The sequence below is a fragment of the Leptonychotes weddellii genome, chromosome 4 (assembly GCF_054177405.1).
Source record: "Leptonychotes weddellii isolate Sample4059 chromosome 4, ASM5417740v2, whole genome shotgun sequence".
NCBI classification, from domain to species: Eukaryota; Metazoa; Chordata; class Mammalia; order Carnivora; family Phocidae; genus Leptonychotes; species Leptonychotes weddellii.
In genome coordinates, this window is record NC_138372.1 from 147,669,178 (window position 1) to 147,689,992 (window position 20,815).

The following is a 20,815-nucleotide window of genomic DNA, read 5'->3' on the forward strand; positions in this document are numbered from 1 at the left end:
ACTCCCTGCCAAGCAGGAAGCCCGACGCAGGACTCGATCCCGGGACTCCAGGATCATGACCTGAGCCGAAGGCAGTCGCTTAACCAACTGAGCCACCCAGGCGCCCGAGGATTGTATTTTTTATTAGATTATTTTTACATATGTCAATTTATTCCTAATACACTATATTTCATTTTATTCTCCATTGTGAGAGTCGGACAAAAAAATACACCATGGTATGAATTTGTTGAGTGAAATGTGATGAGTGAAGATGCTCTACCATTTGAAAGGACTATATTGCATACAGTTAGAGTAAAACTTAGTGAACAGAAGGATCAAAATTAAGAGAGTTAGTTAAACACAGAAAAGAGATGTGAAGTGTTATTCCGTATGTCAGACATGTGTGCCTATGCATGCATGTGTGTGTAACTAGTGTGTTTACAGGTTGTAGAGGGAAAACTCTTCTACACATCAGCATTCTTTTTTTTTTTTAAGATTTTATTTATTTATTTGACAGAGAGAGAGAGAGAGTAGGGGGAGCGGCAGGGAGAGAGAGAAGCAGACTCCCCGCTGAGCAGGGAGCCTGATATGGGACTCAATCCCAGGACCCTGGGATTACGACTTGAGCCAAAGGCAGACGCTTAACCGACTGAGCCACCCAGGCACCCCTACACATCAGCATTCTTTTGAATAATGCTACTCTGTCAAATCTCCTTCTGTCCTTGGAGAATTTCTTGAGAATTTCCTGTCTGCCAACTATACCTACCACATCTGTGTTGAAGGTGGGACGTTAAAGGGACATTCTGCAGAAACATGAATAACGTTAAGTAACCATGAACACATTAAAATATTTAGGAAGAATAGTCAATAACTAACATACTATTAATGAACATTTATATTATTACTTTGATTATAAGCAGATGATAAATATAGAGTGCATTTTTATGACATTGTGGAGGTTTTTGTTAGTTGAGAATATTAGTAGTAGATAAAGGCCCCTGAAAGGAATTGACTTAAAGGTAGAATTTCATAGTAAATTATGGGGAAAGACTGATTTAGGTCTTTTTTAAAAAAAAAAAATGAAACTAAAAATAGGAAAATGTGTATTTTATATCTTAATAAAACAGGATAAAATTGCAACTACTCACCAGTTCTTAGCAAAAGCATAACAATGACTCATATTGAACTTACAACATGACAGGCACTATTCTGAATACTTTTATTTTTATTAACTCAATTAACCCTCATAACAATCCAATGAGAAAAGTACTGTAATTATTCACAGTTTACAGATGAGAAGGCAAGTATGGAGGAAACTCTAGCAGTCTAGTTCTGGAGTCTCTGATCTTAAGCTGACCTCTTGAATCAAGTGTTGATTTTTTTTCACAATTTCTACCAAAAAATTATAGCATGCTATACTATGATGTCCTTCACTTATGTTTATTTTGTAGCATTCCCCCCTCAAATGATCAATCTATATAAAAATTATTCAAGGATATGGGGCGCCTGGGTGGCTCAGTAGGTTAGGCATCCAACTCTTGATTTCGGCTTAGGTCATGATCTAAGGGTCGTGAGATCCAGCCCCTACCCCTGCGTCAGACTCTGCACTGGACATGGAGTCTGCTTGAGATTCTCTCTCTCCTTCTGCCTCTGCACCCTTCCACACCCTCCGACCCCCACTTACATGAACATCCTCGTTCACTATCTCTCTCTCAAAATAAAATCTTTAAAAAAATTATTCAAGGATATCATTCATTTTCTCAGAGATTAATTTAATCCTTTCATATTCAAATCAATCTCTTTTTAAGCACCGAATACCTAAATGTGTCAGTATTCTTGTCTTTAATTGATTTATATCTTACGAATTCTCATTTGTCAATGACTTTGTCTGTAATTGAAACAGTCTTCTATCATCAGCAGCCACAGCATCATTTGATGAAATCCTTCATCTTTCTAAATGAGATTATTTTACATTGCAAATATTTGGAATTGTATTTGCTTTATATTATTGGCTTTTTTGAACAATCACAAGAAATAACCTACACGTGCATTGATACAATGCATAGTGATAAATGCTAATGCAGGTTTGAGTTGGGTTAATTTTATAAGTGGTTAATTTATTACTGAATATTCTACCAATCTGATGATGTTTGCTTCTCTAAAAAGTTCCCTTCCTATTAGAATGCTAAGAAAGTATAAGGGGAAATCAGTCTATTAGAATCAGTTATGAGAAGACTAAAATATTAAGATGAATAATAAAGGTAAATTTCATATGTGAATTTTTTTTTTTTACTGTAAGATAGAAAATGGAACTAAATATATTGAAAAAGATATAGTGGTATACAGACTATAAAGAAAATTTCTCCGAGAATAGTTTTTTAATTCAGTTCAACAGAATATATGGTCATTTGCACAGTAAACTTCATTAGATTGAGAGTACCTAAAATGGATACCATGGATCTCCTGTTCTTTGTATATCACCTCTTCTGAAGAAATTTCAGTTTATCCCAACCACCTTGCTAATGGATGCCATACGTCTTTAGGGACACAAACATTTTTTAACACATATAATAGGCTTATATGTTCTTGTGAATGGGAGATAGACGAATTTTGTATCAAGTAAAACACTGTGGAGAAATTAGAGAGTGATGAAATGTACATGAAATACCCAGTTACTTTATGTTAGAGCAAACAGCTGGCAGGGGAAAGCATTTAAAAGGACAGAGACCAGTAGCACAGCTAAGTTACAATGATAGCCCAAAATATGAGTTGAGGGCAATTAGCCAGATATACAGTGATCTTGACTAGCAGTTTTCTTTTTTCTCTCAGATTTTTGCCACACGTGATCACTACTTTGTCACACGATAAATATCAATTAGAGTTTTAAAATAGTAAAGTCTTCTCAAAAGCCACGCCCTTGAATGTTATTGTCCAGACCTATAAAATTATACTTTGCTCTTTGTAGTGATACACACCTGGCAAGTTCTCAACTGTCGAGAAAGAACAGTATCCATCAAAACATTTTGAGTATTGCAATGGAGCACAGAAATAGCCGTCTATTACAAATCCCATTATGAGTTTTTGTTTTTAAACTCAGATTTTTTTTTTTCTATTTCCAGGTCTCCCCAATTTGAACTGTAAACCCATATGAGAAACTATACTACAGGGCTTAAGAAAAGTTGAGATTTTGCCCAGATGCTTTATCCAGGGAAAGCATAATGAGTCAACGACTTTTAAATATTGACTTAGATTTTGATACAGGTGAGGGGAGGTCTAAGACTTTCTAGTATAAGGAGAATAAAAAGATGAATGAAGGCAAAGGACAAGAAAATATATATGCAGAATGAAAATATAGTACGTATTCCCAAAAGACTAGGGACTATATTGCATTCATTCTTTTCATTCAACACAAATTTATTGAGTACCAGCTGTGGGACAGGAACGGCTCTTGGCACTGAGGACAGGACAGTAAACTTAATGAAGTTCCTGCCATATAGAACTGACAACCTAGTAGAAAAGTGAACAGTAAATACATAAAGGTATTAGGGAGTGGAAAATACTATAAAGAAAAGTGTAAGTGGCATGACAGGTGTTACTCTGCAGCAAAAAGAGTGCCCGGGTGGCTCAGGAGGTTAAGCATGGGGCTCTTGGTTTCGGCTCAGGTTATGATCTCATGGGTCATGAGATTGGGCCCTGCGTTGAGCTCCACGCTCAGCGTGGAGTCTGCTTAATTTACTCGCCCTCTCCCTTTGCCCCTCCTGCTGCTTGCATGCACACACACACACACACACTCTCTCTCTCTCTCTTTCTCTCTCTCAAAATAAATATTTTTTTAAAGCATTAAGAAAAAAGGATAAGATATCAAATTTACTAAATAGCACAGAATCTAACTGAACCATTTCTGACTTGAGGTTCAAGGTTCCTTGGTCAGTAGTGAAACAAGATGAATTTAAAAAGATCAGTAAAAACTCAGAAACCTAAGTACACAGAAAAGAGAACTGCATTCAAAGTATTCTTCCCATCTGACAGACTCGATAGCAGAAAGGATAACGTATCGTCTTTCAGCCACATATTCCAAGGAGTGCAGAGCATCCATAAACTAAAGAGCTATACACCACCATTATATTTTGTCTCAACCATAGAAATGGATGGACATATGACCTGGACAATGCTAATTGTACTGGGCCCTTCTCCTTTACCACAGTAACTGGTTCAGGTATGGGATACTTAGAGACCTTTCCTGCAATTTTTCTAATTGGAACATGGGAGAACTCTCATTCTTGTCTGATCCTGGAAATATGAGACTATAAATCTACATGTTCCTTTGAGTGTATTCTCCCCTGCTAAATACACCCATGTAGAAAAAGCCTGGCTGCAGTTAAAGAGAATTATGTCAAGACACAGAGAAAAGCCTAGGTAGAAAATGGAGAGAGCCTTTAAAAGGTTTGAATTCATGTTTATAATTAGTCATGAGAAGTACACCACCCTTGCCTTTTGTAAGATTTGAATAAACAACAAATTCTGCTTTTATTTTTTAAAACCAGTTACAGTTGGGATTCTGCCACTTAAAATCTCAAGAATGCTGACTATTATAAATAGTATTATACCAAATACAAGGAAGATGTGCTGATGATTCCTTTAAACCTTTTTATAAAAACAAATTGGCCTAAAACTCTTTCTAAAAAATAACGGAAGTGACAGTATTTGAAACTTTAATCATGAAATGACAAATGTGATCTTCCACTTTGAACAAGAACAAGTACAGAACTTGGAAATAGTGTTATAAATAAAAAATAAAGCCCAGGAAAAAAAATAAAATAAAATAAAAATAAATAAAAAATAAAGCCCAGGATCAAATAACACATAGATTTACATTGTGTGTGTTTTTGATAAAGCAAGTATGAAAACACTTCTTGAGCTTAGCGAAGCAGTTTCTTCCACTGTATTTTCACATGTGTTTTCTGAAAAATGAAGCATTTCTGACTTATTCTCTGTTGAAACAAAGAAGAGGTAAGGACACTGGTAGAATATTCATCATGACCAAGAATTTGCCACCACATGACAGCCTGAGTACGTTGTCATAGTGCTGTATACTTAGGTAGAATTTGGACTGATACATTTTGCCTTCCAACTTGGGAGGTAATATTCTGTTTCTTTTGTGCATTCATTGATAGCAATTTGACATTTTCAATGCTACTTTGTCAAAGGTCCAAGCACACAATATGCACTTAAACTGGTTAAGTGCATATTTTGAAAATATATATACCATCTTTAGGCATTGGGTAAGGCATAGGGTAAGTTTGGCTGGTTATCAATATTTATTTTTTCTTTTTGAAGTCTTGGTGACATATAATGCATTTTTTATTTTATTAATGGTCTGATAAGAAAATTACCAAAATTCAAGATAATCTTTTAACATGAAATATTTATAGTTGTATTATGTCTCACATTTTATAAATATTATATTGACTTCTTTTTGGTTTATAAATCAGCTTATTTTGCATGTTGAATTAATTCTTACCATCACAGGTTGGGAGTGGATGACTCCACCAGTGGTTTTTTTCACACAGAAGAGGCTCTTCATGGTTCAGCCTGTATCCTGGATCACAACTAAATGAAACAGTAGAACCTATGGAGAAATCATGACCGTAGCGACGGCCATGTACAGGAATGCCAGGGTCCAAGCAAGAATAAGTGTTCACTGTAACACCTAGGAAATAAGGGAATACGACAAAGAGTAAGTTTGATGGATTCAGATTTGCCAAAATTGATTCCTATTTCTTCAAACGATTGTGAGTTATGATTTTCACAAATAAATTAATGTGCCCATAGCTTTATTTAAACAACCAGCAATTGTCTAACAAATTTGTTTTGACATTTTCTACCCACGGAGTCCACATTCAAATCACTTAGTTATATAAGAACCTGATGAAAATGTATAATTATCTACCAAACTTTACATTGTTATATATTATAAAGATATGGGACACCTGGGTGGCTGAGTCGGTTAAGCGGCCAACTCTAGACTTTGGCTCAGGTCATGATATCAGAGTCCAGGGATCGAGCCCCATGTCAGGCTCTATGCTCAATGAATGGGGAGTCTGCTTGGGATTCTCTCTCTCCCTTTCCCTCTGCCCCTCCCCTTGCTCTCTCTCTCTCTCTCAAATAAATAAATCAATCTTTAAAAAATTATATAGATATAAATATATAGGGAAATATGAAAGTATGAATGCCAGTACCTTTCTAAATAAAAGAGTACAACTCTTTTGGCTACTTGTCAGGGTTTTCTTTCTTTTTTTCTTTTTTTTAAGATTTTATTTATTTATTTGACAGAGAGAGACACAGCAAGAGAGGGAACACAAGCGGGGGGGGGGGTGGGAGAGGGAGAAGCAGGCCTCCCGCTGAGCAGGGAGCCCGATGCGGGGCTCGATCCCTTGACTCTGGGATCATGACCTGAGCTGAAGACAGACGCTTAACGACTAAGCCACCCAGGCACCCCTTGTCAGGGTTTTCAATAGCCTCCAGTGTATCTGGTGTCTCCTGATGATAAGCTTCCTTGTGACTTATAATGTCTAGCTGAAACCACACCATGACAATGCCTTTCCCTTAATAAGACATGGTTTCCCATCATTGGCCCTGTTGAGTTTTTGGGTTTTACGATTCTTTGTCTTGGGGCTGTCCTGTGCTTTGCAGTATGTTTAGCAGCATTCCTGACCTCTAACTTCTCCAGTCATGACAACCAAAAATGTCTCCAGATATTGCCAAATGTTCCCTGGGATGCAAAAAAATGCCCCGAGTTAAGAATTGAGGTATAAGGTAAAATAAAAAATTACCTTCTTCTTCCTAAATGAAAGGCTTAAACAATGAATTACTATTGTTTTTATATTCCAAAAATATAATAATTAGCATTTTCAAATTATATCTGATTAAATCACATCCACCAGAGAAACTATTTATTTGTATTACTCTCCAATTTTAAAATGAAGCTAAACAAAATACTAAAAACATAGTAGTTCAATTTTTAAAGAGACAAAGTACACATTTTAAATATATTTATCAGACATATCCATTTCATTTAAATGTTGTTGTTTTTAATGGGAAACTAAAAAATAACAAAATCTTATCTTCAACACAATTACTTTAACCTGCTGTATTCCTCTTCTCAATGTGACCATTTGTCTTCTAGCATCCAAGGCTTTGAGATCCTCCTTCATCTTTGAATCCCTCTCACATTGTGTTTTTCCTCCATAAAATATGTCTGAAATCTGTCCTCGTTGACAGCATCATGTCATTTATTACTTCTCTTACCCTACCCAAGGCCTTCATCACTTCAATTCTATAAGACAAATAATGATGTCTGCCCTCTCTTTCAGTATCCTTCATCTCCAGTCTATCCTGGATATAATTTTGGACACATATATCCCTAAAATACGTTATTTCATTGCTTTTGCACCCTACTTTTCATGGCATCAAGTTCAAAGTCATCACCTTGAAATTCAAGACTTCCAAATTGAATTCTACTATTTGTAATTTCCATTATTTCTCAGTAGTCATCTTTCCTACCAGTCAGGTAAGTTTCCTTACTAGTTTTATATTTTATCTTACTACCACAAATACACTCAATCATCCCTTTAATTTACAAAATCTTCTCAATTTTTACCAAACTCAGATGTCCTCTCCTTCAAGTCATGATCTTCTAATGCTCTGGCCCTTAAATAACTTTCCTTTATCCAAAACTCCTATTTTGTAGCGAAATTTTAAGAAATCAGGGAAATGTGGGCTTGAAAAAGTCACATAAAATGTAAATCATGGTAAAAACAAAATCAAGCAAATGTAATTCTCCAAAAGTGATTTTAATGGTTTCAGATTATTCAGACTAAAGGTCAGTGAATATTAGTACAAGGTTAGTCATTTCATTGTCCTTCTTGTCTCTCCAACTAATGGATAAAGTAAGATAACGCGTTTCTTTTATGTCTCTTACTGCACTGTATACATCTAGCAGTCACAGAATAAGTTAAAGGTGATATTTCATAATTGAGAAGAAAATATTTCTTTCTTTTTTTTTTTTTTAAAGATTTTATTTATTTGAGAGAGAGAATGAGAGAGAGAGAGAGAGAGAGAGAGCATGAGAGGGGGGAGGGTCAGAGGCAGAAGCAGACTCTCTGCTGAGCAGGGAGCCCAATGCGGGACTCGATCCCGGGACTCCAGGATCATGACCTGAGCCGAAGGCAGTGGCTTAACCAACTGAGCCACCCAGGCGCCCAGAAAATATTTCTTGACAAGAAAATAAATCAAGGCAATGGAAATATTTTGATTCCTCTACCTCTCCCATATGTATTGACTTTAAATACAAGAACTGTTATTTAAACAGTACATTCTCTTAGATGTCTTCCATTTCCCATAGTTGGGAAAAATATATATATACCTGCATACAAAAAATATGTCTTTGGAGATGGGTATCTGTGTCTATAAATTTGTTCCATATCCATTTATAATTTTATTGTTTTATATATTATTTACATTTCCAAGAAGACTTAATTATACTTGTCTTTAAAGAAATACAACACAATAAACAGAACTTTTTCTTGGGAGAGGGAGGGGAAATTAATTGTACTGAAAGAAAAAAATGGGTTATGTTCCTAAATTCCAGTCCATGTTGTTATTATTTTTTTAATGTGTTTTGAAAACTATGAATCTTATGTCATTGGTACAGTTTTTGCAATCTCCCTGTTTTGAGAGAAAGTAGAGTTGGGTAAATAGTGCCCCAGCAAAGGGATGCAAGAAAAATCTGGAGTGGAAGCAGAGATAGCACCGCAAATAATCCTTCCCATCGCATTTTGGTCTCCCGGAAAAATCATGTTTTCTTTTTTAATGGATTTAATTAAAAAAATAGAAAGTCACTAAATACCAAATACATATTTAAAGTTTTAATTAGTGTAATAATTAAAATTTCATTCTATTGATTTGGGGGTTTGTGAATGGTTCATTTAAAAAAAAGATAGTTTGGTTACCTCCAGCTGGGAAACTTACTAAGCAACAACAACAAAAAAACAGGTCTTTGCTTGTTTGTGTTCCTGAAAAGAAAGGGCTCGTGATGTTAGAGATCGTTCCACAGTAGTAATTAAACCACAACACTAAATAGAATAAAAATGAGAGGAAGTGATCTCTTATAAACTAATTTAAATAGAACGTTACTGCCTTCCGGCCAGATTTGACCTAAACCAACATCCAAAGTGTCTTTGATCAACCTCAGCCTCTCTAGCTCTCAGTCTCCTCCACTCAGTCTTTTTCGTCACTGGTTTCCAACGTTAACTTCGATTATCTTACCAAGAGCCTATGGGTGACACACTTGCTGACTATGACAGAGACGCTCTGCCTTGAACAACCTTTAGTCAGGCTCCTCTGAATCCTTTTGACTAGACCTCAGCTGTGGCCCATTTAGTCCAGTTTTAGCAGCAATCCTACTGCATCAGTTTACTGAAAATACCCCTCCCTTGATATCTAATCAAATTCCTTATTCCCCACCCTCAGTATCTTCTCACTCTGGCCTGCTTCAGCAAAAATCCTGTCTGGTGGGTTTAGCCAGATTCCCCCTGCCTCTAATCCTCTGCCCCTCTCAGCAATTTCCCATCCACTGATTCCACTCCGCCCCCCACACACCCTGCTCCCTGACTATAAAGTCCCACTTGTAGTCAGAGCTGAGCTCAATCTCTCTTCCCTTATAGAAAACCCCACTGTAGTAAAAGTCTGCTCTATTGTCTTTAACAAGTATTTGTGAACAATTTCTTTTATAACAAAGATACATTTGAGCTTGCTTCTCATTTTAATTCCTCATCCGTTTAGTTTTCAAAGAAAAAATATGAGCTATCATTCATTACTCACTGCATGCTATTATAAAAACACATTGCATGTGCGATTTTACTTAATTCTTAAAAGTGTCCTATGTCTGACACGTGATCAAGACCACATACCTTGGTTGGAGTGGGATTGAATGTGATTTGTTAGGTATAGAATATAGCAATGGATTAAAGGAAAAGTGCCTGCCCATTTGTAACATATTGATAAAAAATAATTGCTAATAAGAATTAATTTTGAAATAGATTGCAAAAAAAATGACTTTACTCTGACTCAACTTTAACACACCTAAGTTAAACTAAAAATCTCACTTAAGGCCCTTCAGTTCATTTGAATTTCCAAGCATGTGTTAATCTTCTTGTTACATTTTACAATAATATTTAGGAAATATACTTTGATGCCATAAAGCTCTAAGTAAAAAAAGAAGTTAATATAATTAAATAATATAATGGATATTACAATCTTTAAAAGAGTAATGAATATATATTTATTACTGTTTTAAAAGCCCAGGGGCGCCTGGGTGGCTCAGTTGGTTAAGCGACTGCCTTCAGCTCAGGTCATGATCCTGGAGTCCTGGGATCGAGTCCCGCATCGGGCTCCCTGCTCGGCAGGGAGCCTGCTTCTCCCTCTGACCTTCCCCCCTCTCATGTGCTCTCTCTCTCTCTCTCTCATTCTGTCTCAAATAAATAAAATCTAAAAAAAAAAAAAAAAAAAGCCCAGGAGTCCACTGATCAAATCTACTGAAAAGACACCCAATATGGAATATAAAGTTATAAATTTCAAATGAAAAATTTTTCTTGAGGGGGCAAGGGGTGTAGGAGACTTGAATATAAAAAGAAGTGATTTAATACCTAACTGTACTTGATATAAAGATATCTTGCAGTACCCCTCTTAAATGTGCTATTAGATCCAATTCACCAAAACCGCTTTTCACGCAAAGATACATGGCAATGTACCTTGAGTTGCAAACGCATGCATATATGAGTTTATCTGTACACATCATGTACAATACACCCATACACGTATAAATATGCCAAATGTTTATAAATTAAAAAACTTGTTTCTATGTATATACCAGAATCAAATTATTTTAAAATATCAAATGTATTTTAGATTTGTTTTAAATAAAACTATAATATTTTAGGTGGGATTATTATAAGCTGATTGCAACACTGTGAATTAGAGCTTGTTTTAATATATAGTCTTTGATCAGTTATGTTAGTCATATTTGAATATACATGTATGTACTTTACTTTTCAATGTTAACATAATTTTCAGTATTTTACACAAAATAATAAAATTAAATATTTTAAATGGAAAATGTGTGCAATTAATGTGGGTAAAACACAAAAGAATGAATTTATGAAGTACATGTTAAAGGAATCTGTCAATGTTCATATACATCTTAGATTGATATTTACTATTATTGGCTTTTCAGAATTGTGCACAAATAACTATTTAAGGAAGCCATTGTTTAAAATTTGTTATCTGATACTTCTGAGATTTCCTTAGTATCATCATGATACTACCATCATGATGATGATGATGTTAGACAGATATTGTTGAAAACTCTTTTGCAGAATTTACTAAAACACATACCTTGCAAAGCATTAGCATTCTCATGGGTCAAGGAAAGCTTTAATTTTATTTTCTTAATAAATCTTGTAGTTCTTTTAATGATGCAATGGTAATACCAAATGTAGGGAAAAGAGAATAGGGAAATCAAAAAATATTTTGTCTTTACTTACTTTCATAATGAATCTTGAAACCATTATTAGAACGGCTGTTGTCTGTTGTAAACAGAAGGTATATAAAATTACTGCTACTGAATAGAAACTGGGGCACTTGTGTACCATTGTAGGATCCAAGCAAGGGTGACAGAAGATTTGGTCCATCGTGCACTTCCAGAACATCATAATTCAGTTCAGTCTGAAATCTAGGATTAAGAGACAATGTGAAAATATATTTATTAGAATAACACTATAAGGAAAATAATGATTTAGATTGCTATTTAAATGATTAAACTTTCTATAATTTTTATATTATAATTTTTCTTTAGCTTACCTAATATCATACGTATCATTTAAGACCTCATCATGTGCTAAATACCTAAGTTATAAGCTCTTATTCTTATGGGAAATTATCATTAAAGAGGTATGTATATATATATTTGTTGTTCATAAGTAAGATTTCTTTCAAATATTATGGAATATCCTCAGTAAACAAATGGCCTTTTCATTAACCAAGCATTTTTTGGGAGTCACCTTTCTTTTACTTTCCTCATTTTATGGAAAACTATGTGATTCATATTTATCTTCAATCCGTTAATCAGATTCTCATCTTACTTGTATATATATTTCAAATCTGACTTCTGCTTTACATTGTGGTCCTTTTTTTTTTTTTTCACAAATCTATTTTTGCCATTAAAAACTTTATATAGTTTTTATTTCAAAACAGTTGTCCTAATTATAAGTAGGTAATGATAATGATGACGTAGTTGATGTTCACTAAGTGCTTGCTCTGATAAATATATTATCTATATTCATTTATCCAAACCTCATACTAACCCTGTCAGTTAGCTCCTATTATTATACTCATTTTGCAGGTAAGAAAACTGAGGCCTGCAGAACTTAAATAGTTCAAACCCAAGTCTCTCTGTCCCTAGCCTCTCTACTATGCTATGCTATGCTATGCTGGCTGGTTTTATTATTCGATTTTTGGTGGTGGTTACTGTTGAGGTTTTCAATTCTCTTAAAAGATGCATATTTTATAAATGCAATCAACACAGAGCCTCTTTTAACATGCATAAAATATTATTAATAAAATAGCATTTTAAATGCTATTTAAGAAGTGTAATTGAAATATTTTTCAATCTGTACCACTTTTACACCCTGTTAAGCAATATACTTAGTAAAATGAATGAATTTCATAAGCTTATCTTGGTTTTTATTTTGCAATTTGGAATATATTGCATTGGTCTAAAAATAACTTTTCCAATAATACAATTTAGAATAGGAAATGTATAGGAACACACTATGTCCTTTAAGTAAATGATCAGACAATTATACATTGTGAATCCATTATTTGGTTGTTTTGTAGTCAGTCTATTGTAGTATTAAAATTGGAGTTTCACTTCGGTAGCTAGTCAGCTGATAATAACCAAATTAAAATGCACAGAAGAGTCAGAGATTACTTTGAATTGAAACATAAAGAGACAATTCTTAATAGAATAGCAACATTAACTGATGATATAGAGAACACTGTTCAGTAGGAGTGAATCCTTAAAAAGAAAATCAGCACAGATTTGCCCTAAGGAACTATAAAAATACATTAGAATAACAAGGGAAATGAATTAGGATTACACAATAATTTGAATTTCTTTCATTTTGTGTTTCAAGATAGCTGTATACATTTCTCATAAACTGCCTCAATCTAGTGTTCATTTGTTTATGACATTAAATTTATTGTTTATCATAAACAAATGTTGTGGAACCACTAGATGATATTAAAAATGAAATTGAATATAATCTTACTCAATTTTTGTTGTCTTTTAAAAACATTCTTGATGTAATCCAAAACCATTCTGACCAAATTGAAATAGTCCTCATTAATTTAAAAGTAAAAACAAGTTGCTGTCTGGAAGAGTGATACATAGCTATGGTCTAGGAATTGAGGACAGGAAAAGGGATAGAAAGATGGGCTTAGGATGATTAATAGTAAATGAGTTCATTTAGAAGCTGCCAAATATTGAGAACATTTAGAAACTGTTGGAAGAAACAAAGCAAAATTCCTCTGCAGATCTGAATATAAGACTTGTAACGGTTTAGCTATGTTAAGAAGAGGTAAACAGTTTAAAAACCACATATGTTCCTAGGCATTATTATTTTGCTCTGTGTTGACAGGAAATTCGATTTCTTAAGATTTCATTGATTTAAGGTATTTGAGACAATTTCAAGAAGCCAAGTAGTGGCTAATATATTTGTGATATATTTTAGGTTTTTTTTTTCCACCCCTGTAAATTAAATCTAGTCAATTGCTACATTTGAGAATATAGGAAAATAGCTATGCCATCATCTTCGTTATAGGATTTATTTATAAAATTTCATTTTAACCAAATTAAATTATTTCTGGGTACAAGAAAGCAAGTGACATGGCTCAGTAATAAATACAATTCATTATTTGGAAAAAAATTCTATAAGAAGTATTCTCAGAATGACAGAAACTATTAAAGAGCTAGCAACCAGTGTTCTTACAATAGCTTAGTTGGAAATCAGAAGGGAATTAGGTTTTTCAGGACATAATTCTTATTTGATACTTCAGAGAGGATATCTTGTTTCTCAAAACAATCTTATGAGGGAAATGAAACACCAAGATATTATAGGGTCAGTAAACAAAGAAGTGATAGATGTACATATTTCTAATTTCAAGGTGACTATTTTATGCCTCTAATCTAATGGATAAACCTCTCATTTATTTTTTGACTTGATGAAGTCCCTTGCTACTGCTTTGCAACTGAGCTACTCCTAACCATGTGATGGCTATTTAAGATGTGGATTATTTTAAAGGAACCAATTTTCTGACAAAGCACACGGGATATGGACAGCCCTAAAGTAAAACCTCATACCCTTAAAGGATCTTTAGAAAAGAAGAAATGGAGGAGGGTATTTAAATAACTTTCCTTTCAAATAGCTCCAACTCAAGAATCTTACAGGCTTGCGTGTGTGTTGTGTTTGTGTTGTGTGTGTGTGTATGTCTGAGGGAGAGGTAGATAGAGGACTCAAGAGCTCAAACAAACATTTCAGTTTAGAACATTTTTTAAAGAACTGAGATTTTATTTATTTTAGTTATATAAAGTAAAATTCCAAAGAAATATATACTGATACAGCTATGCCCTGTCTATGTTAAAATAGTGAAAATAACATCAGTAAATTCTTAATGCATTTCTAACTCTTGATTCTTCCAGTGTTTGAGCTAATTAACAAGGAATAGTTATACATAGAGTTTATGTGTATATCTCTGTGTGTATATATATACATACACACATTGGTATCACTGGTATCAAGAAGGTGAAGGAGCTAGGAGGTTTATAATTTGCTTCAGAGGGAGACTTAGGGATTCAGAAGAGAGGCACAGTTGACAAGTCCTGCTCAGTGGTGCTCACGGGAAGAAGACAAAATCGTTGGACTCTGGGAATCATTTCTCACCCCAGACCTGTTCTGGCTGACCTACAGAACTGTTTATTGTTGCTGTGCCCAAACCCTAGCATCGAAAATCACTTTTCAGTGTGACTTTTGCCTACAGCCTAGCTTAAAGGATTTGTGTCACAGTAAGCAGATAAGAGAATAAGAAAGTGGCAGAGGGGCGCCTGGGTGGCTCAGTCGGTTAAGCGACTGCCTTCGGCTCAGGTCATGGTCCTGGAGTCCCGGGATCGAGTCCCGCATCAGGCTCCCTGCTCGGCAGGGAGTCTGCTTCTCCCTCTGACCCTCCTCCCTCTCATGCTCTCTGTCTCTCATTCTCTCTCTCGCAAATAAATAAATAAATAAAATCTTTAAAAAAAAAAAAAAAAAAGAAAGTGGCAGAGTAAAAAGTGCTAAGTAACTATATTTATCAAAATTAAATTGGGTTTTTGTCTGTTTAACTGGCATTACAGTTTATAAAAATCGCTGAGTTTTTTTGTTTTTTGTTTTTTTTTTTAACCAGGAAGGTAAGTCTGGGATGGTTTAACTTAGAATACACGCTGCAGAATGTACATTAATTCACTTTAGAGATTCTGAAGGTATCTACCCAAGACAGGCAAGCAGCTAAGTGGCCCATGTAACTGCCTATCAGGAGGGATAGAACACACATGTTAAAAACTTTGGACAGAGAAAATGTGTCTTCAAAAAAAATATAAAATCAAAAGTCACAAGTGTGGTGCTCTGAATTATAAGGACCGCTTTGCAATCTGCTTCTCAAGTTGGCAATTCTAGATAGCCTACTTAGGGCTGAGAGATAGCATGTGTTATTTATTTATTTAATGATGGTTAATGACTCTCATTAGCAAACCAGGGGATCCTTTTCAATAAAATAATGCATTTTGTGTTAATAAAACTTGAACTAATTTTCTAGTGATACTATTTTATGCTTATGTAGTGTTTTTAAATTGAATATAAAATAATGAAAATAAGCTATTTTTAAAGTTGTCCAGCATTGGAGTCAGCTGAGAGATGGAAAAAGAGTGAATTCTTAGGAAAACACTGATCTTTGATTTAGGAAAAAAAATCTTAATTAGCATGTTTGTAAAGAAAAACAAAATCCACCCCCAGTCCTACCCCCCAATATCACCCAGTTGGAAGCTCAGAGAAACAAGCATTTAAATTGCTCTGAATAATAAAGTAACAGTAGATGTTTACCCTGCTGAATTCTGGAGGGAGTACTGAGAGGTAGAGGAAGGAGGGTTGAAGATCCTGGGTGTGGACAAGGCCAGAGGCAGGGAAGAGTCTGGGATAAGAGAGGGCACTGGGGAGATACACACAATCATTCCCGAGATGGGGATTACCAGGAAAAAATTGAGACAGTGCAGTAATTCTCTTTGATTATCCCTTGTATTAAGGTTTTTGTGAGAAGGAAGGAAAGTGATACAAATAAGGAGCAGCATAAGGAGTTGAGGGAGGGTGGCAGCCTCCAGAGCTCACAAGTGAGATGACGCTAAGAGCAGGATTTCAGAGCTGGAAGTGAACAAAAGCATCCCTAGGAAATCTGAAAATTTAAGGAGGGTCCAGACTTTCCTCTGCATATAAGGTGAGGCTCAAGTCTTTTTATTTAGATATTGAAGGTAATGACATGGTAAGAAATATATGGGTGACAGATAGATGTTATAAACTATGGGAGTATAATACATTTTCAATTGTCTTATCATAACACCTCATACAGAATAATGTTATGTCCAAAAGAGGAAATACTAAAATTATGTACTTACACCTATAAAAATGTACTTATTTAAAATATGAATCAATTATGATAGAAAAATATGCTAATCCTTCAAATGTGATGCTCTAAATTTAACAAATTAAAAACATGTAATAAATCTGTCTCATTGACATGAATCAATACAATTTTTAAAATTATTAAATGATATGATCAATATTATTATGTTATATTATATATTCCAAACCAAATAGAATTTGGGTAAATTTGGTAAATTTGGGTCCCACATTCATGGAACACTGTTATTTGATGAAGATTTTATTCTGAATAAATCATATGCTTTTCACTAAAATTGCTATGGCAACACAGGCTATATCACTGAATAAAGGATATGATTTCAACATCACAACAAAAACTCTGCCAAAGTATTCTAAATATAAACTTTTTTTTTTTAAGTGCATAAGTCACTGTTTTGGGTTGAATTGTATCCCCCTAAAATTGATATGTGAAGTCCTAACCCCTAGTACCTCAGAATGTGCCTGTATTTGGAGAAAGGTCCCTTAAAGATATAAGTAAGGTAAATGAGAACATATGGGTGGTCCAACATGACTGGTATCCTTATAAGAAGAGAAAATTCTGAAGAAAGACCATGTTAAGACATAGGGAGAAGATAGCCAACTACAAGTCAAAGACAAAGGCCTCAGAAGAAACAACCCTGTTGATGCCTTGATCTCAGACATCCAGCCTCCCCAGAACTGTGAGGAAATAGATTTCTGTTGGTTAAGCCACTTAGTCTGTGGTATCTGGTTATGGCAGCCCTAGCAAACTAATTCAGTTGTAGTCAAGTCGTGTAGGCCACAGTAAGGTAGGATGGCCTCATGTGAGATGTTTAACACTTTACAGCTGTCAAATAGAATTTGTTTTCTTCTCAAGTTTTAACACTAGTATGGACAGATTAATTCAGTGAAGAACCTCTTGGATCAGGGAAGGATCATGTTATATTCGTAAAATTCAATCATCAGCATAATTCTGCTATGTTTATGTTTTCTATGTGAATATAATGCTTAGAAAGTTTATTTTTTTTTAAATAAAGGGATTGAAAGATGAAGGGAGTCAACAATATAATTGGGAAATTATATAAATACTTGCATTTCAATTTGTAAATAGTGATCCAATCACAGACCTGAAGCTTCAGTCTTTTAACTTTTTAATATTTAATATTGTAATCTTTCATGGCATAGATTATTTGATCAGTAATGCTATTTTTCCTAGGGAAAAAATGTTCAACTGGCCAATCATTAACACACATTAATTTGACATAGCCATTTTTCTGAAGGACTTGTAGTCGTAGATACGCAGGTGGTGTGCTTGAGTGTTTTTAGTCTCTACTACAGTATAAATGCAAATGTGTTTATAACACTTTTGCCATTCGAAATACAGCAGAACACACAGCCCTTTAAAATCAGGACAAGTAAACTTGTTAAGTTAAAGGTCACATGTTCATATCTCAGTAGTGTATATATGTTTATAAAGCATATGCATATGAAGCATATATATATAAAGCAAAAAAGGTCCATCTTACATACCTCAATAGTACTGACAGAGCATTAAACAAATAGAAAATGAACTTGAAAGCAGGCTGAAAGGTTAAAAGGGACAAACTGAAACATTTAACGCACAGACATTGACTATTGCAATAAAATGATACATTGATTTGGTAAATAAAATGGATAATGCCAACTATTCTTTTAGACAATCTGTATTTTTTTAAAGGTAGAAAAATATTTGTAGAGACCTTTCAAATGTAATTTTGATAGAGTGTCCGGGTTCAGCTTCAATCACCCACTCACAGTTCAAAGAGTCTTTATAGTATCCTGGCCATCCTGGGGAAAGAATCAATCCACTAGGAGCTGAAAAATGGCCACCACACGGAGCTGAAAAAATGGAATCAGAGAACGAGTAAGAACAGAAGTTTTAGAACAAGTTGTAGAGATTATTATTAGTACCAACTATAATCTTTTAAATGAATCTCTGCATGTACTTTTAAAATGCTATTTAGTAACGTTTTGAAGGGAAAGCTACATCTAGTCCTATTACTGAATGATTATTTTCCTTAGAAAAAGTAATTCACTTTTTGAAAATATGGCATTGCTATACACTCAGCATGTCGGATAAACTGATTGTCCTCAAGTGTCCTAATAATATCCCTTAAATGCATTCTTGTGTCTCCATCATTTTCATGTTTAAGGCTTGAAAACAACGTAAATTGTTAGTTTTAGTTTCTCTTTCATTTTTCTGACTTACATTATCAAATACTGCTAATTCATTCTATATGCTGTCTAAAACTCTAATCTTCCTTATTCTAGAGTCCCTAATACAATTTGGGCTTTCACTGATTCAGCCTCTTCCCTGACTTCCCATCCGCTAATTTCTCTCTTGCTTCAGTCCAGCTGTCAGAATAATATCCTTCAAATTACAGTTTCATTATACCATTCCCTTTCCTAGACATCTATGTTGATCCCTTTTCCTTTAACATTAGATTCAAATCCTCAGCTTATCATTTCCAGTATATAATTTTCTGCTTTTCTCTAAATTTACACATAATTGAAATCATAATGATAACATTGTAATTCCAGTAGGTACTGATTAGGTCTTTTGGTGTAAACACTTCATTTTGGAGATGAATAAACCAAGTCCAGAGAAGAGCAACTCCCAAAAGTTCACAAGGCTTACTAAGTCTTAAAAGTACTTTCAAATCATTTTTTACAAAACAGGACCTCAAAACTGGTCCTCTCCCATTATTTCCCAGTATTCGCTATTTCCTAGTATTGGTAAATGAAATCACCATCCAGGGAGTTGCACAAACCAGGAAGCTAGATGTTAGCATCTTTCTTATTTCTATAATCCTTTTCATTTACTCCCATATCCAGGCCATCCTCAAGCTCACTCTTGTTTCTCTATCTCTATAGCTGCCATCTTAGTTTACATTATCATATCATCATCTCATCCCTGCAGTAAACCTTCCTAAATGACCCTTCTTATTCTTCTTCTTTTTTTTAAAGATTTTGTTTATTTATTTGAGAGAAAGAGGGAGGGAGACTAAGAGGGAAAAGCAGACTCCCCACTGAGCAGAAAGCCCGATATGGGACTCCATCCCACGACCCTGAGATCATGACCTGAGCTGAAGGCAGACGCTTAACTGACTGAGCCACCCAGGTGCCCCACTAACTGACCCTTCTAACCAGCCTTTTCATCCACACTAACTATCCTCCATGCTATAGCCAGAGTATTTTTTTCAACCACGAATCTGAGCACACCCTTCAATGACTTCTTCCTGTGTTGACCAATAAGGCCCTGCATGATCTAGTTTACACTCTAGCCTAGACTCTGAACATCTCTACTTGACTCTGCAGCCCAGCTACCTTAGCCTGCTCTGTACCTTCAGGATGTACACACAGAAAACAAAAATGGAGCAAAGAGTATTTGAATTACTGAAAATTATTCAGAAAGGAAAATAAAAAAGAAGAGCAAATATATACTGCATTAGCTTTTCAACATATTAGAGACCATTCCCAATGACTTCCTATGTTATATTTTTATTTTCTCTAAACCGCTCCATTTAAACTTTATCTCATGTGTTTATATTTTTGTTGCTTACTTGTTTCTGTTATACTAGCAAAATTTCTAAAACCTATTACTTCAGACACTATTTTTACTCATTTTCATTTTTTAAAAAATTTGATATAACCTAAACAAAATAGGAAATATTTATAAATTGGCCTAGGAATCAAGCATTACTATAAATATCCATTTGAGAAAAATATACTTATGTAAAATTTTGTCAAAATTTGTTATTTGCATGCAAAAAAAAAAAACCTTTCATATAAAATTAGATTTTCTTCCTTTTGTTAATTTAATTTTGTTTCCTAAAAGGCTTTCAAAGGAGACCATTTTCAGGAGGATTATTTACTCCTCTTTGCTACAATGACTCATAATTAGGTTTCCTGTAGGGTTATTATGTATTTCAAAAATAAAATTAGGTGCATAATAGCCACTTAAATTACCATATTTTAAA

At 34.5% G+C, this 20,815-nt stretch overlaps 1 protein-coding gene across 2 annotated transcripts in view; it reads right to left on the reverse strand.

Moving 5' to 3' along the window:
- The window catches only part of CSMD3 (CUB and Sushi multiple domains 3), a 1,160,890-nt gene that overhangs the window by 374,064 nt on the left and 766,011 nt on the right, over window positions 1–20,815 (reverse strand). For both annotated transcript variants that reach the window (XM_081816413.1, XM_081816412.1), the window contains 3 exons: window positions 18,536–18,674; window positions 11,583–11,770; window positions 5,501–5,689 (listed from right to left, as the gene is read on the reverse strand). In XM_081816413.1, the coding sequence (XP_081672539.1) occupies window positions 5,501–5,689; window positions 11,583–11,770; window positions 18,536–18,674 (516 nt within the window). The remainder of the gene's footprint in view (window positions 1–5,500; window positions 5,690–11,582; window positions 11,771–18,535; window positions 18,675–20,815) is intronic.